Source organism: Ursus americanus, chromosome 12 (genome assembly GCF_024610735.1).
Source record: "Ursus americanus isolate L20-20 chromosome 12, mUrsAme1.1.p, whole genome shotgun sequence".
NCBI lineage: Eukaryota > Metazoa > Chordata > Mammalia > Carnivora > Ursidae > Ursus > Ursus americanus.
Window position 1 is genome coordinate 2,883,389 of NC_142138.1, and position 26,412 is coordinate 2,909,800.

The window sequence follows — 26,412 nt, forward strand, 5'->3', positions numbered from 1 at the left end:
AGATGTTTGAGCCACCCAGGCGCCCCTGAAATGGCATTTTAAACAGAGTGACATGATCTTCAGTTTGATAAGGATCACCAGGATAGCAGGGGAGCCCAGAGCAGGCTTATCACCCTGCCTCTGGGTTAGGGAAGGCTTCCTGGAAGAGTGCATTCTGGGGACCAATAGGTGTCAGCTGGGCAACGGGATGAACACGAAGAAGTGTGCTTCGCGGAGAAGGAACAGCATGAGCAAAGTTAGGAAGAGAGCAAGACACCCTCCCTTAACTGGGGAGGACAGCAAGGGAAGAGGTCCATAGAATCAGCGCTGGCTTGGAGGCTAAACTAGGGAGGCCCGCGAAGAGGCTCCGGTATAAAGCAGGGCTGGTGAGCCCAAGTGGGGCTGACTGTCGCGGCTGAGGAGGAGCGGTTGGGAGAGACGCGAGAATGACCGGCCTGAGGTCGAGATATTAAGGACGCCGAAGCCTCTTCCGAAGCGGGGGACTACAACAACCACAATCCTCAGTGCTTGCAGTTCCGGCGTAGCCAAAGTTCTGGACCGGCAACGGCGCCGCGCGGGGCCGGGCATGGGGTCACGTGGCGCCGGCGCGTCACGTGGGTTAGTCAGGTGACGCTGCGGGGCGGGCGGACAGACTGCGGGGCGGACGGTGGACGCAGGGACGCGGGTTTAGCTGTGGCCCCACGGACCCGAGCCCCGCCGTCGTTGCCGCCATGACGGGGCTAGCGCTGCTCTACTCCGGGGTCTTCGTGGCCTTTTGGGCCTGCATGCTTGTCGTGGGTGAGGCCGGGTCCTGGCGGGCGGGGCCAGCATCGGGGCCCCGCTGGTGGGGCTGGAGCCCAGCGGGAGAAGTGGGGTCCCAGGAATGCCGGGCCCCAGCGTGGGCCCTGTGTCCGGGGCTCCAGGATTTGCCTCACGCCTGTCGGGGCTTCTGACCCTGACTGAGAAGACCGGATCTCCAGCCCCTTGAGGACGGGTGCGGACGGGGGGAGGTGGGGGCCGCGAGAGCAGCCCCGGTACCTCTCTGTCACTACCACCCCTCCCCCCGTCTCACGGCTGCGATCCCTCGCTTGCTCCAGAGGCGCCTGCTTGGGTCACGGGCCGGCAGTTCCAGTTCCTCTTTTCCCGGTCGTTCTGCCCTCCCCCCACCCACAGCTTGTTGGATAAACAGCGGCTCGGATCGGGCTGGTGGGAGCCGGTGCGCTCTCCCTTTCTCCAGGGTATTCAGGCCTACTAGTAGCTGGCGGTGGTCTGGGAGGTGGTGTCACTAGGGGAAGATAGGTTACTGAGGGAGTGGCAGAAAATGGAGGCCTGAGTCGAGGAGTCTGAATAGATAGCCGTGCTTTCACATGGAGGCCAGCCTGAGTCTCCCTTGACTTACCTGTAGGCAGAGCTTCGGGGACGTGGCAGTTGGGCAGCGATTTCTTGTCTAAGTTGGGAAGTTTCTGTCTAGAGAGCCGCCTCTAACCCTTTTTTTCCTCCCTCCTGCAGGAATCTGCTACACCATTTTTGACTTGGGTTTCCGCTTTGATGTGGCATGGTAAGGGGCTGTAGGGAGAAGATTCCCCGGGGAGCTTCTTTGCAGTTTTTCATCACTGAACTAAGCCCCTACTCCACCCTATCCCCAGGTGTCTGGGATATGGATATGGGACATAGGACATCTTTTATCTCCACATCCAGGACTGGTGGGCTGAGAGGGTTGGGGGATAGATTTTGTGCTCACTTCTGCACCAAGGCTGAAATTGCTTTCCTCCCTGTTTCCACACCAGGTTCCTGACTGAGACTTCCCCCTTCATGTGGTCAAACTTGGGCATTGGTCTAGCTATCTCCTTGTCTGTGGTTGGGGCAGCATGGTGAGTTTGGGGTGGGACTCGGGGTAGGGGTGAGTCATAGCAGGTGGTGTCACTGGGTCCTTAGTCATCCTGGAGGCAGTGACAAGCTTGGGCTCTGCTCATCGGTTTTTTAATCCTTCCACCAGGGGCATCTATATTACTGGCTCTTCTATCATTGGGGGAGGGGTGAAGGCCCCCAGGATCAAGACCAAGAACCTGGTCAGGTAAATGTGGGGCTTTTGGAGGGTTGTCAGAACCACCTGCATTGGGAGCTCCCTGTTTGTTTGACCTGACATGCTGCTTCTGACCAGCCTCCTGATGGGTGGGATGTCCGTGGGGGAAATGGTGGCTGGAGACTCTTTGGGGGAGGAAGGTTGGTTTCTTTCTCATCTTTTTCTCCTCTCCACCACTGCCAGCATCATCTTCTGTGAGGCTGTGGCCATCTATGGTATCATCATGGCAATTGTGATTAGCAACATGGCTGAGGTAGGGGGAACTAGGGTGGGGTGGGCATCTGTTACAGTGTGTTCTATACAGTCTTTTTTTTTTTTTTTTTTTTAAAGATTTTATTTATTTATTTGACAGAGATAGAGACAGCCAGCGAGAGAGGGAACACAAGCAGGGGGAGTGGGAGAGGAAGAAGCAGGCTCATAGCGGAGGAGCCTGATGTGGGGCTCGATCCCGGAACACCGGGATCACGCCCTGAGCCGAAGGCAGACGCTTTAACCGCTGTGCCACCCAGGCGCCCCGTTCTATACAGTCTTTAGTGATACTGGAGGAGAGGGAGCGGCATAAGGGGTGGTTTCTGATTACCTCTCTGCCTCCCACAGCCTTTCAGTGCCACTGACCCCCAGGCCATTGGGCATCGAAACTACCATGCAGGTAGGTGGATGTGTGAAGGAAAAAAGCTGGGGCTTCATGTCTGCTTCCCCACTTCCATGCCCTAGCTTAGACTCACTATTTCAAAATACACTCCCTTTGTTTGGCCTGTTTTACGGAGTTGGGAGTGGTGACTATCCCCATTAGTCCATGTTGGGCCCTTGTCCTCCTCTCCCCTTGTTCCTGTCTTGGCCTCAATACTCTCTTCCATCCTCGCAGGCTACTCCATGTTTGGAGCTGGCCTCACAGTGGGCCTGTCTAACCTCTTCTGTGGAGTCTGCGTGGGCATCGTGGGCAGTGGAGCTGCCCTGGCTGATGCACAGAACCCCAGCCTCTTTGTAAAGATTCTCATCGTGGAGATCTTTGGCAGTGCCATTGGCCTCTTTGGCGTCATTGTTGCAATCCTTCAGGTGATGAACCCCCTGGGAAGTCTGTGTCCTAGTCCCCAGCCCAGCCTCACTCTCTTCCAGAGGAGTCACGGTGTCCCTTACTCCATCTGTAACCATGGAACCCCTGAGCAGCTCCCACCACTTCATTCCCATTTTTTGGTTTTCCCCTTTTGAAGCTTTCCAGTGTGGTATCATTGACTAGTGTAATGTGTATTTCCCTGCTGCTTTGTGTCTATAGGTCTTTCTTTGAGGCTCTCTGTTGTATTATTTTTTTGTTTTTATTTGCAGTCTAGCCTGGATTGGGATCTTGTCTGTTTGTCAGTCTGCTTGGTGTGTTTGTGTATCTCAGGGCCTCTGTGTATCTGTGCTGTCAGGACAGTGTGTCTGAATTGCATGCATCTTGTCTGACAATGTGTAAGTGGGGCTGAGGACCAGCCTCATGGTCTGAATGTGACTGAGTGCTTAGCTGGGTTGACTCTTGATAACTGGTCCTGTTCATATGCCACTTCGCCATCTCTCTGTCCCACAGCCTAACTCTGTGGTTGTCTGACTGTCCCTGTTCATCTGGGTTTGTCACAGCATGTCCATCTTGGTCCAGTCATCCATCTGTTGTGGTCTGTCCATCCCACCATGGGTTTGCTAGCGCTGACCTTATGTCTCTTGTTACTGTCTTATCTAGTCCTCTGTCACTGCCTGATTTCTCCTTGTTCTTCTTTTGCAGACCTCCAGAGTGAAGATGGGTGACTAGATGATCTGTTTGGGTGGGGCCGTGTCCCACTCTTATTTATTTGTGGTTTTTCCCAGGACAGCTGGAGCTGTCACCCTTGGCCTTTCAGGGGCTTGGTGTTCAGGGCCCTCCCTGCACTTGCTTCCCGCTGCCCGTCAACTTGGAGGCACTGCCTGGCTGGAGCCTCAGTGTGGGGAGTGGGTCCCTGATGACCGTGTGCAGCTGTGCACCTGTGTCCCACCTCTACCCCCCAACCCATCTTCCCAGTGTTTGTGAAATAAATGTGGTTTTTGTCTGGGTCAGTGCTGCTTCTGTTGCCCTCCTTCGCTACATTCTTTCATGGAGGGAGGGTAAACGGGCCTATAGGCCTCAACCTAATTCCAGCTTCTTGGCACCTTTCTCATACACATTGTCTCTGCTCTGGACAGAGCTGCTTCCTGGGTGGAGAGGAAGGGTGCTGGGCTGAGGGCTGTAGCCCTGAATATCTTTATTGAAAGGAGCAAGGGACTCAGGATATGAACCCAGGTGTTTGTGCGGGGGAGGGGGCTGTCCTCCTAGTCCCACCTCTTCAAGGTTCTGTCTGCTAACCCCAGATGGGCCACATCTCTGGCTGTACCCTCAGGCATCCATCATCCTCTATTCCTGTGGGACTGGGAGCCCATTCATTTGCCTCTGCCTATCCCAGTGCCATCCCCTGCCAGTAACTAATTTGAGTCCTTGTTCCCAGGCCCCTGTCCGGCCCCTCCCGCTTACGTGCAATCTTTTACTAACCTCCTGTTACCCTGGAAGCCCCTGCTACACACTTCTCCCCACGCCTTTGAGAGTCCTGCCCAACTGGCAGCCCCCTCCGCTGGCCGCTGGCAGACCTTTAATCCTGTTCCCATCAATGAGTTGACAAATCCCTAACCTCCCCGCTAGAGTCGCCTAACTTCCAGGCCCCCTTCTTTGGCGGAGTTCGCGCTTCAGCCCACACCCACACCCTCCCCAGTCCGGACCCTGAATCCAACCCCTGGGATGAGCCTTACCGATTTCTTCCGCCTCTCTCTGGTCGCGTGCCACCTCTGTCCCCTCGCTCCGCCGCGCTTGGCCGCCGGCAGGGGCGGGCGGCGGAGGCGCGCGGCGGGTGCGGGCGCGCTGGAGGCGGGGGCCGCGGGGGCGCGCGCGCGGGCGCGCCGGCCGGGCCTGCCCCTCCGAGGCGCCGTAGCGCGGGAGGGAGGCGGCGGCGCTGTGGTCCATCGGTCCGCGGGTCCGTGGGTCTGCCCGGCCGCCCGGCCCCGCCCTGCCCCCCGGGGCGGCTCGGCTCCATGGCCCGCGGCGGCGGCGGGAGGCGGCCCGGGGCCCGCGGGGGCCGCTGACCCGGCGGCGGGAGGCGGCGGGGCCGGGCCATGGGGGACGGAGCCGTCCGCAGCCACGGGAGCCGGGAACCCAGCCCGAGCCGGAGCGGTGCCCCCTGCTGAGCCCCGAGCGCCGGGTGAGAGGGGTGCGCGCGCGGCCCCCAGCCCAGGGCCCCTACATTCCAGACCCGGCCCCGCGAGGAGCGCCCCGAGCGCGGCCCCGCGATCCCCGCCCAGGAGCCGGTGAGAGGCGCCGGCGGCCAGACCCCGGCCTGGCGTTTCCCCACCCCACCCCCATCCCTCCCCCTCAGCTCTCTCCCCGCGCCCCCCCCCCCCACCCCGGGCTCCTCTTGCTCGCCCCCTGCCAGCCTCCCTTATTGTCCTCGCTCGCCCTGGCCTCGTGGCGCGGGGAGGCGCTCCACTCACGTTTCCCCCTGGCTCGGCCCCCGCCCCACATCCACTCCCCCAATCCACGCCCCCCCACCCCCAGCCCAGGCTCCACACCCACCCGGTCTTCGCTGCCTCCCCAGTCCCGGGGAGCCACGTGTTCAGGCCGGTCTGCCCTTCAGCCCCGCCCTACCGCACCTCTCAGCCCTGCCGGCCGCCGGCCTGACCCAGAACCCCTGCCCGGGAGGGAGGGGTGGGAATGTTTGCACGTGGGGCCGGGCGTCCGAGCTGCCCCGGAGCCTGCATGCATGGCTGTGTACGTCGAGGAGCAACGGCTTTGTTTGTGAGTGTGTGACCGCGTTACTGTTACTGTCACTGGGGTGTGTCTGTGACTCTCTGTGTAGTTCTCAGTGTGTCTGAGTGCAGGTGACTTGAGCTGGGACCCCGGGTGTCCGTGACTGTGTGGTGCTGTGTATCTCTGGGTGAGACCCAGCCCACCCCCTGAAGCATTACCAGAAGTGCTGCTCTGTGGGGACCGCAGCTGGAGCCGTGGCCTAGGCCAGACCCTTTCCTGCCATGCTGGTGCTGGACCCCTCTCCAGGGCCCAGATGTTCCTTCTTCCCAGAATCAGAACCAGCAGTGCTAGGCAGACTGCAGAAAGTTCATCCCAATCCTTGAGGTTGTAGAGGAGGGGTGTCTTATGCCCCACCCTGTATTTTGACCTCCGGCTCCAGAAGGAAGCAAGCCCATAAACATCTTATTCATATTTGGGCCTCCTGGGTGCTGAGGGCCACTACCCAGCCTGGTCCTAGTCGGCCTGGCCTACTTGTCTCTGGTACCTGTCCAACCAAACCACTGCCCACCATGCTTCTGGGAGGACTAACAGAAGTCATGAGTACCAAGTGCTCCTGCATGGTAGGTACTCAGTAAATGGTCTCCCCTCCCCAGAGCGAGAGTCCCGGGTTGATGCTGCCCTATGGGGTGTCTGTTCTCTGGGGCACGGGTGCACATGTGAGGCTGCAGGTAGGTGTGTTTCCATTTGGAAGTATGAACCTGTGTGATCAGAGATCATGTGTTCATGTTTCTGAGAACACACAGAGGTGTGTGTCAAGTCACGCAATAAGGGCGTGCACCTTGAGTGTGAGGGTGCGTGAGGTTGTGCTTGCATGTCCGTGTGTCAGCAAGAATGAGCAATGTATGCGTATGTGGGTTAGTCCTCAGGTGTGTGAAGATGTGTGAGTAGCGAGTTGCCAGGGACTGTGTCCGTGTGTCTATTTGCAGGTAGAATGGGAGTCCGTGAGTGTCACAGGGTGTGAGCAGGTAATAAGTGTGAGGACTCAGGTCTGTGAGGGTGAGCAGCAGGTGGGGGGGGGGTAGCCTTGCCCATCGGGCCCTGACCTGCTGGGTCTTTTCTCTCTTCCCCATGCTCAGGCCGGCAGCCGGATGCCCGGGCCCATTGGGCGGGCCGGCGGCCGCCTGCGGGATGAGCAGACTGCTGGGGGGGACGCTGGAGCGCGTGTGCAAGGCTGTGCTCCTTCTCTGCCTGCTGCACTTCCTCGTGGCCGTCATCCTCTACTTTGACGTCTACGCCCAGCATTTGGCCTTCTTCAGCCGCTTCAGTGCCCGCGGCCCTGCCCGTGCCCTCCACCCAGCTGCCAGCAGCAGCACCAACTTCTCTCGGCCCAACGCCACCGTCCCCAGCTCGGGGCTCCCCGAGGCTCCCAGTGCCCGGCCCGGCCCCACGGCTCCCATCTTGCCTCCCTGTCCTGACTCGCCGCCTGGTCTCGGTGAGCCTGCAGGGTAGGGCCTGCCTGTAGGGGTGGGCAGAAGACCTGACCGCTTGGACTTGGGGAATGACCTACGGGGGTGCGGGGGGTCCGGGTCTGTTGTGAGAGGGCTATTCCTGAGGTTCCCTGGCCTACCCCGGAGCTGAGGGAGAGGGCTGGCGTCCCCTGGAGTCTGACGAAGGCCTGATTCCTGCTCCCGTCCTGCGTGCAGTGGGCCGACTGCTGATCGAGTTCACCTCGCCCATGCCGCTGGAGCGGGTGCAGCGGGAGAACCCAGGTGTGCTGCTGGGCGGCCGCTATACGCCGCCCGACTGCGCGCCTGCCCAGACGGTGGCGGTCATCATCCCCTTTCGACACCGGGAGCACCACCTACGCTACTGGCTCCACTACCTGCACCCCATCCTGAGGCGACAGCGGCTGCGCTATGGCGTCTACGTCATCAACCAGGTGTGCTGCCTGTGCCCTAGGCTGGGCGCTAGCCACCAGGGAACCCATGAGCACCTGTAGGTGTGGGGACCTACGTGCCTCTTGGTGCGCGAATGGGGTTGGGAGCATTCGTGGCTTCTTGTCTGCCTGTGGTTGCGTGGCTGTGTGAACGTACGTGCAGGGGTCCGTGTATGTCCCCGCTCACACGGGAGGGCTTGCAGGTGAGTGAAGGGGAGTGTGCATGCCAATGTTGGCACGCGCCCTGACGGGTGTGTGCATAGCCTCCGTGGGGATGAGCCCCATTGTCTACCCTTGGTGGGCCCCGCCCCGTGGAGGTGGAGACCTGTGGTCTGCTGGCTGTGAGGAGCTGTAGAGAAGCCCTTGGAGAGGGGGAGTGAGAGCCTGAACGAGAGGTGAAGTCCACGTGAGGGCACGGCCACAGCAGAGGCCCGGGAACTCAACTCAGTGTCTGAGCCCTGCCGTGGGCCTGGCCAGGCCTGGCTGCTGGGACCCAGGGAGGGTCTGATGTAGGTCCTCCTCCCCGTACTTGGGACTCCCATCCTTGGACTTGGATCACTGTAGACTCCAGGACGATGGTGTGGGCTGAGTTGGAGCAGGGGCCTGTAGGGGCACAGAGGGGCCTTGTCCAGGCCTGGAGTTGAGAAGCGGTGGTTGAGATGGGTCTTGAGGGACGAACAGGCATCAGCCGGCAGACAGACTGGAGGCCCCAGGCCCCATCCAGAGAACCGGTCTCGTGTGTTCGGGAACTGTTGGCCCAGGTGTGGGGTCCAGCGTGTAGAGTGGGTAGCCAAGATGGGCCTGGAGTTGCTGGCAGAGGCCAAATCCAGAAGGGTCTTCAGACACCTCGAGGGTTCTCTTTGGCCATTTGCTGTGTGACTGGCTGTGCCTGTGAGTGAGATGCGACGCCGGAGCGGGGCCAGGTCTGGGGGAGAGCGTGACTCTGAATTCTTTTTTGCGTGGGATGAGTTTGAGTGTCCAGGTGAAGTATGAGAGGAATGTTCAGTCGGCAGTTGGACCAACGAGTCCACCCAGCAGCGAGGTCTGAGGTGCAGAGAGGGATCTGGGAGCCACCAGCATGCAGGTGGTCCCTAAACCCAACAACGTCCCACCTGCCCTGGGGAGCGTGGGGCCCGAGAGGAGAAGGCCAGCATGTAAGGGATGTGTGGAGAAAGGGACAGCTCCACAGACTGGGAAGGTTGGCCGGAAAGGTTCGAGGAGTCCCAGGAGAGTGTGGTGTCCCAGAAGCCCAGGAATAAGTGTCCAGAAGGAAGCATGGCAGCTACGTGAGCACTGCCGGGGGAGGAAGGATATGGACTAAGAAGCGTCCAGTGGATTTAGCAACAAGGTGGGCCCAGCGAGAACCATTTCAGGGGCATGGTGGGGGCGGAAGCAGATTGCAGTGGGTTGAAGAAGGAATCAGATTTGACAAAATGGAAATAGCCAATTGGAGGCAACTCTTAAAAAGAAAAAACCACCACTCTGCCGAGAAGGGGAGACAAAGGTAGGGCGGTGGCTAGAGAGGTTTCTTTTTCAGATGGGGTAAAATTGGGCATGTTCATGAGCCGCGTGGGAGAAACTCAGGGCTCCTGGCTGGTGAGAAAGGTCAGAAAGGAGAGCCGATGAGCCAGGAGAAAATGCACAGTTGCTGCAAGGGCTGGTGGGAGGGAAGGTGCAGGGCAAGGAGAGAGAGCAAGCAGGGCTAGCCACTCCCACCCCGTCAGGCCCAGGCTGGCTGATGATTCCTCCTTTTCCTCCAGAAGGGCCGCCTAAAGAGCCCTCTCCAGGGGCCTGTCTAGCTCCAGCCTAGAGGTATGGTGGGCTGGGACAGGGGGCTCAGCGGCCAGCTCCTTCCATGGGATCCTCCTTGCTCTGACTCGAATTTGAAGCGTGGGCATGCGTGGCCAGGAACCCAGCCTCAAGGAGGCCTGGGCCTGCATGCAGCCCCATTTCTCGGGGGACCCCGGGCTCACTGGGCCATACTGCCTGTACACCCTGTGCTTGACATTTCGCTGGGGGGACAAGTGAATCTAGCCAGGTCCTGTCCCGGTCTCCAAGGCTGCCCGGGGAGTTGTGGGTCCACATGAGCCAGAGGGGACAGGTGGCTGAGGCTCAGTGGCTCAGTCCCCGTGGTTTCTTTGTCTTTGACACTGGTCATTTGGGGCATTCACTGTTCATCTCCTGTCGTGAGTGTGCTCAGCAGGGTACAGTGGGCTCTGGGCTGCTCTTCTCTAAGGCTCCCACTGGCACAAAGAAGATGCCTGGCACCCAGGACAGGGCTACAGGGCACGCTGGAATGAAGGCGTGAAAGAATGAATGACTGGCCTAAGTGAAGCGCACAGGATGGAATGAATGATTACACGGAGTCAGGGAGGTGTGATCAGGGATGCCGGTCCACACAAGCTTGACCGTCAGAGGAGAGCAATCCAGAGCTAACAGCAGGGCCTCGAGGCAGTAAAGAGTCTGGCGTGTCTGGGGCTGCTGAGGACCATCGTGCAGGGGGCCTTGGGGTCTGAGGGCAACGGCGGGAGAGGAGCCCGGAGCCAAGTCCTAGAAAGCCTTGGAAGGCAGGACTTCGGGGTGCCACTCCGAGTCTGGTAGCGGGAGGCAGGGAAGTAGTCCCCCTGGGGGACTGCTCTGGACAGTGGTAAAGGGGCAGGTGCCTGCCAGTCACAGGCCCTGAGCTGACCTATCCCCTGCACTGACCCCAGCACGGTGAAGACACCTTCAACCGGGCCAAGCTGCTCAACGTGGGCTTCCTAGAGGCGCTGAAGGAGGATGCCACCTACGACTGCTTCATCTTCAGTGACGTGGACCTGGTCCCCATGGATGACCGCAACCTGTACCGCTGTGGTGACCAGCCCCGCCACTTTGCCATTGCCATGGACAAGTTCGGTTTCCGGTGAGGGCTCCCTTCTCAGCTGGACCCAGACTCTCTGCCCCGACGGTCCACACTGCACCCAGCGCCCCTTTGCTCCTGGCCCCTGTAGCACACTCTCCCCCACCTCGTCTTTGTCCTTGCCCCTGGAACCCCCTGAGGCCCCTCCGTTGACACCTGCCCTTCTGTGCCACAGGCTGCCCTATGCTGGCTACTTTGGAGGCGTGTCAGGCCTGAGTAAAGCCCAGTTCCTGAGAATCAACGGCTTCCCCAACGAGTACTGGGGCTGGGGTGGTGAGGATGACGACATCTTCAACCGGTGAGTAGGGGCAGGGTGGGGCGGGGAGTAGACTGGGTGCAGAAGGTGCAGCGCAGACTGGGCGAGGCTCCTTGCCCTTCCCGGTGCCTGCTCCAGCCCGTCTGTCCCCATCCCCAGGATCTCCCTGACTGGGATGAAGATCTCGCGCCCAGACATCCGCATAGGCCGCTACCGCATGATCAAGCACGACCGGGACAAGCATAACGAGCCCAACCCGCAGAGGTGACCCCAAGTGCCCCTAATCCCTTACTCCCTAGGAGGGACTCCCCAGTGCCACTGCTCCCCAGACGTGATTCCCAAGGCCCCTGACCCCCTTGACTCCTAGAGATGACTCCCACACCCCTGATCCCTGTTCCCCAACCCCTAGTTCAGCCTCACCCCAGACTTCTGTCATCCCTGGCCTAATTCCTAGAGGTGACAAAATGTAAATGCAGGGTTCAAATCATCACTGAGTAGATTACATTCCCGTCAGTGTCCTCACGGATCTCCCTTGTTCCAGAGCAGATAGGACAAGAGGTAGCGGGCACTGAACCCAGCTCCTGGGCCTGGGGACACAAAGGTGGCCCGAGCAACGTGGGGCAGGGCACGGACAGTGCTGACCCTTCTGAGACTGGAGCAGGCCACTCCGTCCCTAAGGATGTGGAAACATTTTGTGCTGGTGCAGGCTGGGAGAGGCACCTGAGTGCATGTGCAGTGTAGACAAGGGCTTCCTGGCACTGCTCTAACCTGGTGGGGGATCGGGGGGAGCCCGGAGCCAGTCCCTGCTGGACAGCCCATGCGAAGTTCACTCTAGCGAGGGAAATACGCAGTTACAGCGCCAGGTGATCAGGGCAAGGTGCTGTCCTGGCAGAAGAGGGAGTGATGATGGGAGGCCTCCTGGAGGAGGTGATGGTAAACCAGAGTTTGAAAGATCATTCATTCAACAGGTGTTTGGTACACACCTGCTTGGGCACAGTGCTGTATTCACCAGGCTGGTGGAGGAGGCCAGTTTGGAGAAAAGGATGGGTATTTTGCAGGAGTCTGGAATGTGAATGTGCATGGTATAAGTTGAGAGTCTGGGACTCTGGTATTACAGTCGCCGAGGGCTGGGAGTGACAGTAGTGGGGTCAGTGCTTGGTGTTTGGGGTCTCAGATCCCAGTTTGGGAGTTTCACTTTTGTTCCAGGGGCGCTGGGGAGTCACGGGAGGGCTTTAAGCAGGGAAGGGGCAGGATCAGATTTGGGTTTGAAAGGATCACCCTTTGAGTTTGAAGAGGGTGAAGGAGGGCTGGCGGAGTGGCTGATGGGCCAGGAAGGAAGCTGACCAGGCTTGGAGGAATCCCGGGGCCCAGGGGTGTGCTGGGCGTGAGGCTGCCGCGTGCCCAGATGGAACAGTAGTGTTGCTCTGCTCTGAACGCAGGGTGTCAGAGTGGGGAGGTCTGCTGCAGCACCAGTGGAGGGCTGGCCTTTGGCAGGAGCGTGAAGCACTGCGCATCCAGGGAGCTGATGAAAAAGCAGTTCAGATAAAAACCAGGGCGAGCAGGGAAGGGAGCAGAGGGGCTGCAGGGCATCTGAGGGAGAGTGCTCTGTGTTGGGATGGCTCTGGAGAGGGATCTGAGCTGAGCTCAGAAGGACCGGGAAGATCAAAGCAGTTGCAGCGAGGGTGGGGGAGGAGCTCTAGAAGCACATGCCAGGAGCCTTGGTCCTGGTTCAGGTCTCCGTGTCCTCATGAATTAGTGATGTCGGCCTTGGGTGAGGAAGTGGCAAGACACCAAGGCAGTTCTGGCTTCAAGAAAGAAACGGTTCCATCCACCTAGTTGCCTCACATCTAGTTCTCCTGGATTCTTCTTTCGCTTACCCTACGTGTCTAAACTGTCAGCAGGTCGTGTCAGTGTCAATCCCCAAACATCTCTGAGCCTATCCGCTTTTCCCTTCACCCCCTCCGCCCTAGTGCGGCCTCTGTCATCTTGTCTGGACTCCTGCAGTGGCCTCTCACTAGTTTCCCTGTGTCCTCTGGCCCTCCCTGCTTGGCTAAAAATCCCTGTCTTCTCACTCCTAGAATAAAAAAAACTGCATCCTCTGACTTACAGAGCCCCACCCCTACCTGCTCTAGCCTCCACGCTGTTCTTATGCCCTTGGCCCATTAAACTTGAACCACTGGCTGGGCAAATTCTCATTTCCAGTTTAGGGTCAGCATGTGCTCTGCCTGGAATCCCCCCCCCCCTCAGCTTGGTTTCCGCACTCACCCCTTCCACGGCAGCCATCTTGGTCTCCCTCCCCGTCTGCCTTAGCATTCTGATGTGCTCCTTGTCTGTTACCTGTCTCCCCTAGTGGAACAGACTGCCATGAGAGGAGGGACTTACGTCCTGTTCCAGACTGTGTCCCTGGTACTTAAGAGCGGAGCCCGGCACTTGGGGGCTGCTCAGTAAGTGGTGAGGGACAGAGAAGATAGCAAAGAGAAGAGGGGCTTGGAGAGGGCAGATGATGACCGACACAGGGCATATTGCATTTGAGGTGCCTATGGGATGCCCGTGTCTGGGTCTAAGGCTTAGAAGAAAAGTGAGATCAGAGAGATTTGTGAGGGTGTCACAATTCTGAACCCAAGGGGATAAGATCTCTGTTTTGAAAAGAGATGCCAGAGCAAAAGGGCTCCAAGCAGGTGATGGGCAGAGGGTTTGGTGAGAACTGAGTCATCCTTGGAAGAAGCCAGGGTGGCTTGAGCCTTTGCCCCAGAGTTCCCATGTTGGGTGTGTTGGGTAGCCCTGATCTGGACCCACTTCCGTCCTGTCTAGGTTTACCAAGATTCAGAACACGAAGCTGACCATGAAGCGGGATGGCATCGGGTCGGTGCGGTACCAGGTCTTGGAAGTGTCTCGGCAACCACTCTTCACCAATATCACAGTGGACATTGGGCGGCCCCCGTCATGGCCCCCTCGGGGCTGATACTAATGGACAGAGGCTCCCAGTGCCAAGGATTGCCTGCCAGAGGACTGACTATAGCCTGGCTGGCGGCTACTCTGTGGGGGATCCCCCAGGACCAAGACTGTGGGCTCTGTTTTCGGAGGGTCTTCCATAGGCCCCCCCAGCTGCACCTGGAAGTTTCAGAACCTACTTTGGGGGGACTTCCAACCTGGGCAAGCTCCTCCAGTGTGGCCCTCTCTGGGGTCAACCCTTCTTCCTGCCCCTCCCTCCCCAGCCCAGCCCTCTCTCACTGTCAGGGTCGGGCCAGCCCCTGCACTGCCTCACCGAGTGGCCTGGGCTAGGTCACTCCACCTCTCTGTGCCTCAGTTTCTCCCCCCTTGAGTCCCCTAGGGCCTGGAAGAGTGGGAGATACAACTAGGGGGCAGTGTGGCTTCCAAGGGGAATTCTCAGACCTGAGGATCCCCCGTGCTCCCAGGGGAGGGGAAACCTTTTTCATTCAACATTGTAGGGGCAAACTCTGGTGCGCCCCCTGCTGAGGAGCAGCCCCCGGAGGGGACCAGAGGGGGTGCTGTGTCACTGCCTGGGATCTTGGGGTTGGGCTTTGCATGGGGGGCGGTTGGGGCTTAGATCGGTCAGTCTGGTTCCCGCCTCCCTGTCTCAGAGAGAAGGCAGTAGCCCCAGGGCCGGCTAGTTGTTTGTACATTGCACAGAAACTTGTGTGGGTGCTTTAGTAAAAAACGTGAATGGAGCAGCCCCTTTGTCTGCTTGGGGTTAGAGAATCTGGGCCCAGATTCCAGACCCCGTGTGCGCTGTGGGAGGGCACCTGGCCTAACCCGTCTGTCTGGCCCGGGCTGTCCTGGTTCCCCAGGCCCCTGCAAGCGCAGCCGCTGGCGAGACTTCACCGACCCTAAGAGGAAAGGTTTACCCCGCCGCTGTCTCCAGGCCAGGAGAAGAAACTAAGTAATAACCCCAGCGGGCTCCGGTTTCTCGGTTCTTCCCACCTGCCCCGAAGCCGAAAGCTGCCCAGACGGCTTGGCATCAGAGCCCTGTGGATGGTTCGGACTCCCAAACCACCTACCTCGGCGGCGGGTCTGACTCCCCTCTAGCTGGCGCCGCCCACCCCACCTGGAATGGCTGGGGGCGGGGCCTGGGTAGCGGCGCGGTTTCCCGGGTGACGGCCGCGCGGAAGAGGCGGGGCTAGGGCCCTGGTCCCCACTGCCCGGCCCCTGGGGGCCGTGACCGGGAACCGCGGCCCCCGAGAGTCAGCCAGAAGCAGGGCAGAAGGGACAGCGCCAGAGATCGGCGACTCCGGACCGGGTAGTTCCGGTCGCTGGGTCTGGCGGCAGAACAAGGGTGGGGCTTGGGAGAGGCCGGGGAGCGCGATGGGCTGGGGGCGTGGCCCGTGAGGCCAGGAAGGGGCGGGGCGGGAGCGGGCGGGGCCCAGCCTTGGGCGACTGGCCTTCGGGTAACGCGGAGCTGCCACCTGCTCTCCCGCAGGTAGAAGCCTGGGACTGCTCGTTCGGGGGCGGCGACGCGGGCGGGCCATGCTCCGGGACTCCCCGTCTCTGTGGGAGCTGGTAGAGGAGTACGTTCCGCTCCCGGAGCGGCCCGAAGTGAAGAGGATTCTGGGGGAGACGACGGTGGACCTGAGCCTGGAGCTGCGGGCAGAGGTGGGGAGCGGGCAGATGGGCCACACTCCAGGCCCGTCCCAGGACTCGGGTGATTTCCCCACCTCCTCCGCGTCCCTGGCCCCGCCCGACAGGTCTCGAGATCTTGCCGGATCTCACTGTCCGCGCAGCTCTCTTGACTCCACTCTGCCCCTCAGTCCCTCAGCCCTCTTCACTCCCGTCACTTCTCTCCCCAGTCGCAAGGTGTCCCAGCTCTCCTTACAGGTGGTGATGCTACAGTCACTGCTCCAAGAGACTCAATCCTCCCAAGCCTCTGGCTCCCGCCCCACTTCTGACCCCTCCTCCCTTCTGGCACCACCGCCCCTCCTAAGAGACCTCGTGCGCCAGGAACTGAGGCAGCTGCTCCTAGATCTCCGCCAGAAGGCCATCTGCGAGGGCAGGTGGGAACCTCAGACCTAGGGCTAAGCCCCACGGCAGACCTAAGAGGGGCTAGCCCTGCGCCTGATAAGGGGCCAGGATTGCCTTTGATGGTTCCCTGGAAGGAACTCCTAAATTACCTTCGTGCACCTTCTGCAGGGACCAGACCCAGGCTTGGGTACAGTATAGCCCCAGGGTCCTGCGCTTTGCCTTGAAGGAGCCTAAGTTTGGTTTGCCAGAACAGGAGACATTGCAGATGAGAGCTGGTGAACCCAGGTAAAGTGGTGGTAGGAGAGGAGGGATCTGTCCCTGCTTGGCAGAGGACACCAGCCAGCTGGTGGGTTCTACCTGACTCCGTGGAGAAGTTCCTGGCCTGGAGCTGGACCTCTTACAACCACATGTAGGGATCAACGAGAGCTGGGCTAGAGAGTACTGGGACTGAATGAGATAAAGGAGCAGGAGCGCATTCATAAGTGAATGGCAGCAACCACTTATTTCTAGCTCTCACACAAACCTTTGGGTGAATGATGGCTCCCTTTTACAGATGAGGAACTAAAACTCAGAAGGGATAATCCACTTCCCAAGGTCACACACACTGAAGGGTGGCAGAGCTCATTTGCAAACCCAGGCTCCAGAACTCCTCCCCTTTGCACTATATTATGTTGTCTTTGCGAGAAAAGACACAGAACTATCTAGGAGAAGTGGCATTTGTGTCCTGAAGGCCTGGGGTGAGGCAACATGGGGAGAGTGACGTTGACCTCATCTGCAAGCAGCAGTCAGAGGGACCTCAGCATCATCAAGGACCAACTGAATGTGTCCAGCATCGACGAGGTTGCTGGACACCTGCGGTGAGGCCCCTGAGTGTGCGTGGTGGGGGTGGACACAGGGAGGATGGGGCTGGGACAGGTCTTGAAGTACCGGGACTGGACTGCGGGAGAGGAGAAGGTGGCCACACACTTGGTGGACCAGCAGCGGAAGGCTGAGAGGGGGAAAAGGGAAAGGACGGGTTGCTGCAGGGCTGCTGTGGTTGCTGCCAGGAAGTGGTCAAGCAGGGATGCCAGCAGCCTCTAAGGCCTGAGGAACCGTGGGAGAGTTGTAAGCAGGGGAAGGGCTGTGATGTGGGAGAGAAGGGACGCTAGAGAAGGCCCCTGCAGTAATGCGGAAGAGAGGATGGTGGGTGCTGTGAGGTAGGCACAGGGAGGACACATCCTGCCCTGGCAGAGGCTGGCGGGGATGGGAGGCTGTGGCCAGCACCTGGCCACACAGAGCAGGGTGGGCTGAGGCAGGGGGACCTGGAGGTGGAGAGGCTGGAGGTTAGGGCTGGGTGGAGGGCTCAGCTGAGACTGGGTCCTGTGGAGCTGGTCTCAGCTGCCATACTCCCATGCGTCCCAGGAGCCTCCTGGAGGAGGAGTGTCACGCCTTGGAGAGGATGGGCCCCGTCCTGCAGGTGAGATGTGGCCCTGGGCCTCCGTGCCCAGAGCCTTTCTGCGGAGTGTAGACACCACTGCCTCTCACCTGGTGCGTGAGAGCCACGCGCGTGTGTGTCTGTGTGCATGTGTGCGTGGAAAGGTGTGTGTATCGCCATTTCTTACATGTGCACGGTCCCTGTGTGTGTGAATCCAGAAGATTCTGGTTGAGCCCCTTAGCCCAAGGTCAGCACTTTTAGATTAACTTGCTGAATTTGTCCCTGTCTTGGCCTCCTTACCTTCCCTAAGTCTGAGTCCAAGACATCTACCACCTCACCAAGCTGGGCTTTTCAGCGGGCTAGTGTCCACCCCCCCCCCTGCCCCGGGACTGCCTAAGCCAGTTTGGGGGTCCTGCGTGGGGATCTTGGCCTCTGCATTCTGCCCTGTCTCTCCCCTGCCTAAGGCTGGGGCACTGAGCCAGCTCTCCCTGCAGCGCTGCCTGGAAGAGGAGTATACAGGGGCGCCCCAGGCCTCTGAGGCAACCCTAGAGCCCACCCTGGCAGGTGAGGACCCCAAGGAGGCCCCAGAGCACGCAGACTCCTGCTCTCCAGCCCACACTTGTACACACCCCCAGAGCTGCTGGGCGCTGCATCTCAGAGGTGCCTCTCCTCCAGAGCTGAAGGAGCAGAAGGCAGCCATGCGCCGGGAGCTGCAGGCCCCTCTGAGGCCCCCCTGTGTCTCCTCCAGCCACGGGTCATCCAGAGCGGCGGGACGGCTGGACAGGGGGGACGAAGGCTCAGGCCACTGCTCGCTCACAGCTGCTCTGTTCAGGCAGCAGCCCGGGGGGTCCTCCAGCCGGGGTCTCAGCCCCCGGCCTTGCCCCCGCGGGGCTGCTGGAGCTCAGGCGGGGCCTCGCCAGGGCTGCCTGCCCGCTCCCCCTCTGGAGCGCTGCCCCTGGCCCCGACCTCGAGGCCTGACTACCACCTGCCGCTGGGGACGGAAGCTTCAGTGCAGCCCCGGGAAGAGACCAGCCTCCACTCTGATGTCTAGTGCAGCACCCCAGGCCCCACCCTGAAGGGCTGGTGGTGAAGTGGGCTTCGGCTTCTGCTGGAACTCACCCCGTCTGCCGCTGCCACCTCTCCGTTGCCATGGCCCAGCCTGCTTAGGTCTAGTCTTGCATGGGCCCTCGCCAGGACGCAAGGCCGCCCATCTGTCTGGCCCTTGCCCCACCCCCTGGCCAAGTCCCTCGTGTCTGGTTCTGACCATCAGAGCCTTTGGCCTTTCCTCTCCCAGTCCTCCACAAAGGCCTGGCAGGCAGAGGTCTCATCCCAGCCCCGACTCTTGTCCCCCTGGGGGACTCAGATGAAGCACGGCAGCAGCTCAGAGACAGGAATAGAAATTTCATTAAAATCTATGGACTTTAAAATCCTAGTGGTGCACAGATGGGGAGGGGTGGGTGGTGCACCGTTATTGCTACAGAGGGTTAGAGGCGGCTCTTCCGGGGCTGGCACTGCACAGAGGGACAGAGAGGACGGACAAACGGACACTGCGGGGCTGAGAGAAGGAGCTCCGGCTCCGGAGAGGGGATGGGGCACGCGGGCTGGGGCCATTTGGCACGTGAACAAGGGCAGCCCAGTTTGGGAAGACTGGGCCTTTCGCCTGGTGGAGGGAGGGCAAGGGGGTTTCGTGGAAGGTCCCCTTCCCCGGGGCTCTGGGCTCGAACCTCCTGCTGAGCAGCACCCCACCCCGACCCCCCCAGAAACTAGTGCTTTGGGCAGGCTGCTGGGTCGTGGGCCTCTGCTGGCTGGGCCTGACAGCCGGGGCTGGAATGAGGTGCAGAGACCCCAGAGCAGCTGAGTGAGGTGCAGGCAGGCCTGGAAGACAGAGGGGGCCCAAGGCTGGGGGCACGGGAGTGGCAACCACAGATAATATGATTTTTACAAAAATAATTACACAGACAAACAGGGCTGGGCGGCACAGCCTGACAAGTAACACTGTACAGCCCCTTAGCCCCTCACCCTGCCCCTGGATAGGAAGACCCAAATTTGCCTGAGCAGAGGCTGGGGTCTGCTCTGAGGGCAAGAACACTGGTCAGGAGGCTGGAGGCCCAAGGAGGGGGACAGGTAGGGGGCCCACCTAGAACCGCAGCTCAGGACGGAGTGTGGGCACGTCAGAGGCCATGTAAAGCCCAGCAGATCTCTGGGGACATGGCCTGAGACCCCCTCCAAAGTGCTTTGGGCAACCCCCCGGCAACCCTCCCAACACCCACACCCATCCCCAGCTGCCATCTTGGCATCCAAAGGACCTGTAAACACCGGGGACACGAGCACAAATGACCACGCTACCAGTGGTGACCAAGGTGACAGCAGCCGCCCTGGCCAGGGCATGGCAGGGGCAGGTGGTGACACCCATCCCCTGCCTTCCCAGTCTCTGTGGTGGGAGCACGGGCGGGGGTGGGGTCCTTGATGGGCCCTCCCCTGGCAGCCGTGCTCATATCCGAGAGTCCTGCAGACGGCTAGAGCCGTTACTGCCCACCATGGGGATCTGGGCCTTGTCCGGGTGCAGCGGCTGGACCTCAAGCCCGTCTTCAGGAGAGGGTGGGAGGGTGGGGGCATAGCGCCCAGTCTGGTGCTCCAGGAGGGCGGGGCCCCAGTCTCTGCTTGGCTTCGTGGCATTTTTCAAACGCTGCAGGAGAGGTAGACATGGAGGGTGGGTGGGCACTTCGAAGGGAGCCATTAAGCCCCATCCACTCACCCCCTCCTGGTCCACCTGGCTGCGGCCTGTCCCCACCCCTCACCTGGAGGAGGGTGTCCCCATCTGTTCGGCAGAGCTGGAACAGGGCATACAGAGGGATGCAAATGACGGAGGACAGAGCCATTAGGAAGCCGATGGCCACAGCCCAGCCTGGATACTGGTAGTGGTTGTAGGTGATTGGCTGGTACTGGATCACCGTGAAGACGAGAATGAACTGCAGAGGGTAGGAGATGGGAGTGACCGTGAGGCCTGTCCAACACCGCCCCTCCATCCCCGCCCTTCTCCAGGCCTCAGTCCTCCTCCCAGCAGCAACCCCCGCCTTCCTCTCCAGTTTCCCAAACTAGGAAGAGACATTTGGGGAAGGACAGGGGCAATGTCAAGGTTTGGGTAGTGGAAGCAGCAGATGGAACCAGGGGTCCAGGGCCTGGGGAGCAGATAGGCATCAGGCATCATGGAAGAGAAGAGGTCTGTCCTCGCCATAATCCTGAACCAGCCAGGGAACAAGTGATATCACCTTTGAGTCAGTCAGTTCTGCTCAAAGCCTCACGATGCTCCCTTTTGCCAAATCCTTGGCCTTAGGGCTTTTTACTGTCTCACAGCAAGACCTCACTTATTCCTCTAACCATGTTAACCTGGTCTCAGTGTCTCAGCTGTACCCAGCATTTTCCTCCCTCTTCATTTATTCTGGAAAATCCTCTCCATTTTCCTCTGTCAGACCCTATGCAAATGCTACCTCCTTCAAGAAGCCTTTCCAGATTTCTCATCCCTCTACCCGAAAGGGCTGTCAAGGGCATTTTCCATCTGCTAAGCGTTTGTTTCATGTTTCCCATAGGCCTGGGGCCTCCTGGGACTGCATCAGGGTCTCCAGTGTCCAGCACAGTGCCCGGCACAACCTCACTTGCTGATTTGACCGGACTTGTGCAGAGACATGGGAGCGATGCAGGAGAGGAGAGGGCAAAGCCCTGCCTGTCTATGGCTATGGAGCCATAGGGGAGGCTCCAAAGGCTAGAAATGGTGAATGGCAGGCTGGGGACCGGGAACTGTTTTGGAAAGAGAGGAGTGAGATGGGAAATAAAGCCCAGGGCACCAAACTAAGGGAACAGAAAGATGGGCAGGTGGCTCACGGGCCACTCCCCAGGAGGGCTCAGCATCCGCCTCCTGAGCCCTCAGCTGCGTCCTAGTGACCAAATTCAGGAGGGCAAGACCCACATCCACCAGGGGGGCCCCTCCTGGGATGCTGCACATAGTAGGAGCTTATGACAAGCTTCCTGATGGAACCAGACGCTGATCAAGGTGTAAACAAATCCCTTATTTCAGCGGACAGAAAGAGGGTTTGTCAAGAAGAGCTTTTCAGAAATGCAGAAGTAAAGCCCCCAAAGACAACACGACAGCCCAGAAACATGGGTCCACAGGGCCTGGAGTCCTCAGCTTAGGGCGACTCTGGCCTGGCTTTCGGAGCACAGAGACGGTGCTGCCCACGTTGCCTCAGTCTCACAGAGACACGGGACCCGGGCAGGGCCTGCCCCTCTGGAGCCTTCCTGTGTCTGTCTCCTTCCTGCCTCCTGCTCTGCCTTGGCTGGTACCCCACGTCTCTGCCCGGGGAGGGCAGCCTCTTCGGAACGCTGGAGGATGAGCTCCCCTCGGGAGGCTCCCGGGCCTCGGCCTCAGCCACAAGCCCCAGAGGGCACGGCGCTTGGCGGCAGCGCCCGGCCTCCCCCGCCTCCCGCCACTCCAGGAGGCTTCCGCTGCTCCTGTTTCGAAGCTGGGCCAGTGGTCAGAGCTGGTGCCTGTGCCGCCTCGGGGAAGATCCCACACCCCGTGCGGTGAAGGCCTCAGTCCTCGGGGGCTGTCCCCCCCAACCCCAGAAACATGAGCCAAAGTGGAGATCTGATGCTGAGCTCCCTGTGGCCCAGAGAAGCGGGGCATGACGGGGACATGACTGAACGCTGGCCTTGCCACTAGGCTGACCCTTCTGTCGCTCAGGTGGCCTTGCCTCTTCTCTGTGGCGCTACCGTTCCACCGTCAAACACTTGGTGCCTCCTCCCCCCACCCTGAGCACAAAGGAGCAAAATCAGATGGTTTTTAGTCCGTGGACCAGTCCTCCTTCCTGCAGGCGTTTCTGGTGTAGCCCCGGCGCAGCACGCAGGCTCCAGAGGAGACGACCTACTTCCAAGGGCGACTCTCATTTATTAGCTGTGTAAACCTGGGTCAATTACTTAACATCTCTGGGCATCTGCTGCCTCATCCGTAAAGTGGGACTGACAACGATACCTTGGAGAGTTGGACACATGAACAACATGCAGAAAGTGCCTGGTTCCCGGCCAGTGGGGCGGGGGGAGGGGGGGGGCTCCTGCCACCAACTCTGCTCCCTGATGGGAGTCTCCCAGGTGTTGAGTATTGGTGGATCGAGAGCGTTCCCTCTCCAGAGCCAGGCCACTCCAGTGCCCGGAAGGTTTGGGAGGTGGCCTCTGATCTGGAGCTGACATCTGACATGTACAACCCACTTCTGGACACTCACGCATTCACACCGCGTACCCCGAGCACCTTGGCTAAGGTGGACTGGAGACGGGAGCTCAGCCAGGCCCACGGAGGCTGACACCAATATCACTAATTGTTCCTGAGGCCCCTCTGGGGACAGCAGGCAGGAAGGCGGAGCAGGGAGGGAGGGCCGGCTCTCGGCGGCTGCCAGCCTGCTTTCCCCAGCTGGGCACCGGCTTCAGTCGAATAAGGGCTCTAAGCTCCCGTCCTAAGCCCATGCCAGTGCCCAGGTGGTTCTGAGTCTCCGCCTGCCTCTCTGCAACCTCTCTCAGACTCCCAGTGGCCGGAGTTGTGGGTGGGGAGGCCCCCTGGTGGAGCTCTGGCCAGATGGAGGGGCTCCCGTTCTCCCCCTGCTGGTTGCCAAGAGAAGGACACTTGCCAGGGGGCAGCAGGAAGGGAGAGGCCCGCCGAGGAACTTACGAAGATGATGGCTGGAGAGACAAAGCGCCAGCAGATCTGGAAGAAGAGGGGCGGTGGGAACCCCAGCATCATCTGGATGTCCTGGAAGTAGTTCCGGTGCCCTGAGAGAGGGGTGTGAGCAAGGCCGCGGGGCAGCGAGGCTGGGCCAGGGGCTGGGACGCTAGAGGCCACAGAAGCTTGGGCACTTACCATAGATATACATGATGGACACACACATGATGCAGGAGATGACGACCAAGGAGAAGCTGGCCGCGTAGTTGTCCATCAACAGCAGCCAGTAGATGCCTGCCTACGGGCCAGGCAGCAGCTGAGCCGGGAGGGCCTCAGGCCAGGCTCCCCCACCCACGATGCCCTCCGCCTCCAGCCCTGGCAACTGCGGCCCAGCCTTTCCCTCAGGTCCTACCTGGCTGGTGAGGGGGATGCCCAGCAGGAAGCCGGCCACGGCCACACCCAAGGTCACGTAGGTCTTTTTCTGCAGGATCCACTCATTTCCCACCTCGTCCACAATGGCTGTGACGAGCGTCTCTAGGAGGCAGAACTGCGGCACGCGGCCGTCAGAGCAGGCACCTGGCCCTGCCTCGTCCCTCAGCCGGCCCCCGGCCCACGGCCCGCGCCGCCTACCTGAGTGCCCAGCCCCAGCAAGATGAGCATGAAGAAGAAGAGCAGAGACCAGAGCGGGGAGACGGGCAGCAGTGTGAGGGCCTCAGGGTAAGCCACGAAGGCGAGGCCGGGGCCGTGGTCAGCCACACGGGACACGTCCACACCCAGGTGACTGGCCATGAAGCCCAGGATGGAGAAGATGACGAAGCCGGCGTAGACGCTGGTGGCACAGTTGGTAATGCTAATGATGATGCTGTCCCTGGGGCGGAGGAGAGCAGGGCTCAGGCCGCGCGGCTCGCTTCCCTCTGCCCAGGCGGGCAGCCAGAAGGCCGGGGTGGGAAGTTCCAGGAACCTAGGCCCCCTCAACCTCTTTCTGGTCTGCTCCGGGCCCTTTGAAGTGGGCCGAGGCTCTGGAGTCCCCACAGAGCCCTGGGGCATCACCGTTCCCCACCCTCTTCTCTCTGTGCTCCCCAGTGACTGGCTGCAGACCCAGTGCTCCGAGGACCTCCAGGCCGCGAGTGGAATGGAGGGCCCTCGGCGAGGCCCGGGAGGCCACGCTGGCTCTGGGGATCTGGGAGAGGCTGGGGAAGGCTGCAGGGTAGCGGGGCGGCCCGGGGCGGGTGGGGGGAGGCTCACCGGTAGCAGTTGTTGTGGAACTTGTTGTAGGAAGCCATGGTGATGAGGCCGCCCCACGCGCAGCCCAGCGAGTAGAATATCTGGGAGGCAGCATCGCCCCACACCTGCGGGGCAGGATGGGCAGAGCGGCCGGGGTCAGAGGCAGGCACCGCTCGGCCCTTCCTCGCCCCTTCCAGGCCACGCTCCGGGGCCCACCTTGGCCTCCAGGATCTTGTCCCACTGTGGGGTCAGGTAGTACGTGATGCCTGTGAAGGCTCCCTCCAGGGTCACGCCTCGGACGAACAGGATGGTCAGCACCACGTAGGGGAAGGTGGCTGTGAAGTACACCACCTGGGCACGAGACAGGCTCCGTCGGGCTCCTCCCGGAGCTCCCTGCCCGGGGCACCCTGGCCTGGCCCCCACCGCCCACGTCCCGTCATCACTGCCTGCACACAACCCCGGCAGGGGAGGCAGGACCTTTCTGCGTGGGCACAGACCCTGCTGGGGGAGGGGGACTTACTTTCCCTGAAGACTTGACCCCTCGGATGAGGCAGAGGAAGACGACCACCCAAGAGACACCGAGGCAGCCAAGGAGGGGCAGTCGCACCTCCCCAAAGTTCCCGATGTCATCTGAGAGCTTCAGCACGTAGAGCCTAGGGAAGGGGATACTCTGCTGTTGAGGGCCGGGCCCCTGAAGCCCAGCAACTGATTCCCAAGGCCCAGGGCGCAGCCTGGTAGGTTCCTTCTTTCTCATGAGGTCCCAGCATGTGTAAGAAGGGTGCTACTGTGAGGCCCCAGCCCCGACTGGCCCCACCCCACCCCTTCTGCCTGCTGCCCTGAGACTCCACTGCTTGCAGCCCCTCCGGGACCCTCAAAGGTGCGTGGAGGTAACACCCTGAGCCTGGGCTGGCTTCCTCAGCCCCAAGGGTGTGGAGGTCTCCCTGTCCCTAGTCAGGCCCATCCCAGGGCTTGTGCATTTCTGCCTTTAGTACTACCATCTCCTCTAGACTGGGCACATCCTATCAGATGTCACCGCCTCCAGGAAGCCCTCTGTGAATTTTTCACCCACACTAGCCTTCTCCATCCCTGATGAGCCGAGGGAGGTGGTGGAGTGTTGAGTAAAGATTGGAGGCTCTGGAGCATGCAGACCTGGGCCTGAATCCGAATTCCTCCCCTACGTATGTGGGGCTCTATCTGGTGTCCTACGCTGCCCCAGCAGTGCCTTTTCTTTTCTTTTTCTTTTTTATTTAAGATTTATTTATTTATTTGACAGAGAGAGAGAGAGCATAGGCAGAGGGAGAGGGAGATGGAGAGGGAGAAGCAGGCTCCCTGCTCAGCAGGGAGCCCGACACAGAGCTCGATCTCAGGGCTCTGAGATCATGACCTGAGCCGAAGGCAGATGCTTAACCAACTGAGCCACCCAGGCGCCCCCGGCAGCGTCTTTTCAATCAACTGGACACTTACGTGCCGGGCCCTGTGCTAGGTGCTGGGCATAGAGACCTAGATCAGGCATGTGGACGCCACTGGAGGGGCGTCTCAATCCCAGACCGGGGCGGGGGGTGCATACTGGAAGGCTTCCCAGGAGAGGTGAGGCTTGAGCTAAGGTTTGAGGAACGGGAGCAGGTGGGTGAAGAGAAGAGGAAGTGCGTGCCAGGCGGAGGCAACGGCACGTAGCGCAGCAGGACAGGGGATCATGAAAGAACATGGCCAGCCTGGGTTTGTCAGGAGCTCAGCAAGCCTGGAGCCGGAGGCAAAGGGAAGAGAGAAGGATGAAGGATAGGAAGAAGCCACATTATAAGAAGCCACGAAGGCAAGGCTGAGAAGTTTGAATTTTATCCTGCAAGCGATGGGAAGCTTCTGAAGGGTTTTTATAAGAGCAATTTCAGGGTCTGTCCTGGGCTTAAAACTTTGCAGCAGCTCCCATCTCTCACCGGGAAAAAGCCTAAGTCTTACAGTGGCTGCAAAGCCCGAAGTGGTCCATTGCCCCCAACCTGCCACCCCTCTGGTCTCCCGTCCTCCCACTTGACACCCCGCTCACTGCACCGGGCTCCTCGTAATTACTGAATCACGCCAGGCACGCCCCTCCCTCAGGGCCTTTGCACGCACGAGCCTTTCCTCTGTCTGGAGTGTTCTTTCCCCAAACATCCATATGTACACATGGG

General features: G+C 60.3%; 4 protein-coding genes across 14 annotated transcripts in view; 3 read left to right on the forward strand and 1 right to left on the reverse strand.

The window, feature by feature from the left end:
- The first annotated feature begins 596 nt into the window (after positions 1 to 596).
- ATP6V0B (ATPase H+ transporting V0 subunit b) lies at positions 597 to 4,021 on the forward strand. Of its 2 annotated transcripts, none has more exons than XM_045799752.2 (8): positions 597 to 777; positions 1,489 to 1,537; positions 1,767 to 1,850; positions 1,976 to 2,053; positions 2,246 to 2,315; positions 2,660 to 2,711; positions 2,928 to 3,118; positions 3,819 to 4,021. In XM_045799752.2, exons 1-8 carry the CDS (start codon positions 711 to 713, stop codon positions 3,843 to 3,845), a joined length of 618 nt encoding a protein of 205 aa, XP_045655708.1. In that variant the 5' UTR covers positions 597 to 710; the 3' UTR covers positions 3,846 to 4,021. The 2 variants fall into 2 exon arrangements, with proteins under 2 accessions (XP_045655708.1, XP_087721936.1); XM_087865810.1 differs by lacking the exon at positions 597 to 777 and adding an exon at positions 1,096 to 1,217.
- Positions 4,022 to 5,005: 984 nt separating this feature from the next.
- On the forward strand, positions 5,006 to 14,625 carry B4GALT2 (beta-1,4-galactosyltransferase 2). Of its 5 annotated transcripts, none has more exons than XM_045799751.2 (7): positions 5,006 to 5,401; positions 6,977 to 7,332; positions 7,544 to 7,779; positions 10,488 to 10,678; positions 10,851 to 10,973; positions 11,091 to 11,195; positions 13,743 to 14,625. In XM_045799751.2, the coding sequence occupies exons 2-7, from the start codon at positions 7,029 to 7,031 to the stop codon at positions 13,891 to 13,893; spliced, it is 1,110 nt and encodes a 369-aa protein (XP_045655707.1). In that variant the 5' UTR covers positions 5,006 to 5,401; positions 6,977 to 7,028; the 3' UTR covers positions 13,894 to 14,625. The 5 variants fall into 5 exon arrangements, with proteins under 5 accessions (XP_045655707.1, XP_045655703.1, XP_087721937.1 ...); XM_045799747.2 differs by having other exon boundaries at positions 5,155 to 5,295; XM_045799746.2 differs by lacking the exon at positions 5,006 to 5,401 and adding an exon at positions 5,682 to 5,888.
- A 707-nt stretch (positions 14,626 to 15,332) lies between these two features.
- CCDC24 (coiled-coil domain containing 24) lies at positions 15,333 to 18,870 on the forward strand. 2 transcript variants are annotated; one of them, XM_045799745.2, is made up of 6 exons: positions 15,333 to 15,940; positions 16,077 to 16,193; positions 16,691 to 16,765; positions 17,310 to 17,364; positions 17,817 to 17,886; positions 17,998 to 18,870. In XM_045799745.2, the coding sequence occupies exons 1-6, from the start codon at positions 15,417 to 15,419 to the stop codon at positions 18,396 to 18,398; spliced, it is 1,242 nt and encodes a 413-aa protein (XP_045655701.2). In that variant the 5' UTR covers positions 15,333 to 15,416; the 3' UTR covers positions 18,399 to 18,870. The 2 variants fall into 2 exon arrangements, with proteins under 2 accessions (XP_045655701.2, XP_045655700.2); XM_045799744.2 differs by having other exon boundaries at positions 17,817 to 18,870.
- Positions 18,871 to 19,123: 253 nt separating this feature from the next.
- SLC6A9 (solute carrier family 6 member 9) overlaps positions 19,124 to 26,412 on the reverse strand; it is a 30,987-nt gene continuing 23,698 nt past the window's right edge. For 4 of the 5 annotated variants that reach the window (XM_045799741.2, XM_045799740.2, XM_045799739.2 and 1 more), the window contains 9 exons: positions 24,771 to 24,903; positions 24,467 to 24,601; positions 24,272 to 24,375; positions 23,657 to 23,894; positions 23,439 to 23,573; positions 23,225 to 23,324; positions 23,036 to 23,136; positions 20,121 to 20,291; positions 19,124 to 20,008 (listed from right to left, as the gene is read on the reverse strand). In XM_045799741.2, coding sequence (XP_045655697.1) covers positions 19,814 to 20,008; positions 20,121 to 20,291; positions 23,036 to 23,136; positions 23,225 to 23,324; positions 23,439 to 23,573; positions 23,657 to 23,894; positions 24,272 to 24,375; positions 24,467 to 24,601; positions 24,771 to 24,903 — 1,312 coding nt within the window. In that variant the 3' untranslated portion in view covers positions 19,124 to 19,813. The remainder of the gene's footprint in view (positions 20,009 to 20,120; positions 20,292 to 23,035; positions 23,137 to 23,224; positions 23,325 to 23,438; positions 23,574 to 23,656; positions 23,895 to 24,271; positions 24,376 to 24,466; positions 24,602 to 24,770; positions 24,904 to 26,412) is intronic. The other variant, XM_045799742.2, reaches the window with a different exon arrangement.

Excerpts from the sequence above, each read along its gene's own strand:
- ATP6V0B (XM_045799752.2), top strand. The coding sequence starts at position 711 with ATGACGGGGCTAGCGCTGCTCTACTCCGGGGTCTTCGTGGCCTTTTGG. Across the intron at positions 1,538-1,766 it reads TTCCGCTTTGATGTGGCATG|GTTCCTGACTGAGACTTCCC; the intron begins GTAAGGGGCTGT and ends TTTCCACACCAG. Across the intron at positions 2,054-2,245 it reads AAGACCAAGAACCTGGTCAG|CATCATCTTCTGTGAGGCTG; the intron begins GTAAATGTGGGG and ends CACCACTGCCAG.
- CCDC24 (XM_045799744.2), top strand. The coding sequence starts at position 15,417 with ATGCTCCGGGACTCCCCGTCTCTGTGGGAGCTGGTAGAGGAGTACGTT. Across the intron at positions 16,194-16,690 it reads ATGAGAGCTGGTGAACCCAG|CAGTCAGAGGGACCTCAGCA; the intron begins GTAAAGTGGTGG and ends ATCTGCAAGCAG. Across the intron at positions 16,766-17,309 it reads GAGGTTGCTGGACACCTGCG|GAGCCTCCTGGAGGAGGAGT; the intron begins GTGAGGCCCCTG and ends CATGCGTCCCAG.
- B4GALT2 (XM_045799746.2), top strand. The coding sequence starts at position 5,854 with ATGGCTGTGTACGTCGAGGAGCAACGGCTTTGTTT. Across the intron at positions 5,889-6,976 it reads GAGGAGCAACGGCTTTGTTT|GCCGGCAGCCGGATGCCCGG; the intron begins GTGAGTGTGTGA and ends CCCCATGCTCAG. Across the intron at positions 11,196-13,742 it reads AACGAGCCCAACCCGCAGAG|GTTTACCAAGATTCAGAACA; the intron begins GTGACCCCAAGT and ends CGTCCTGTCTAG.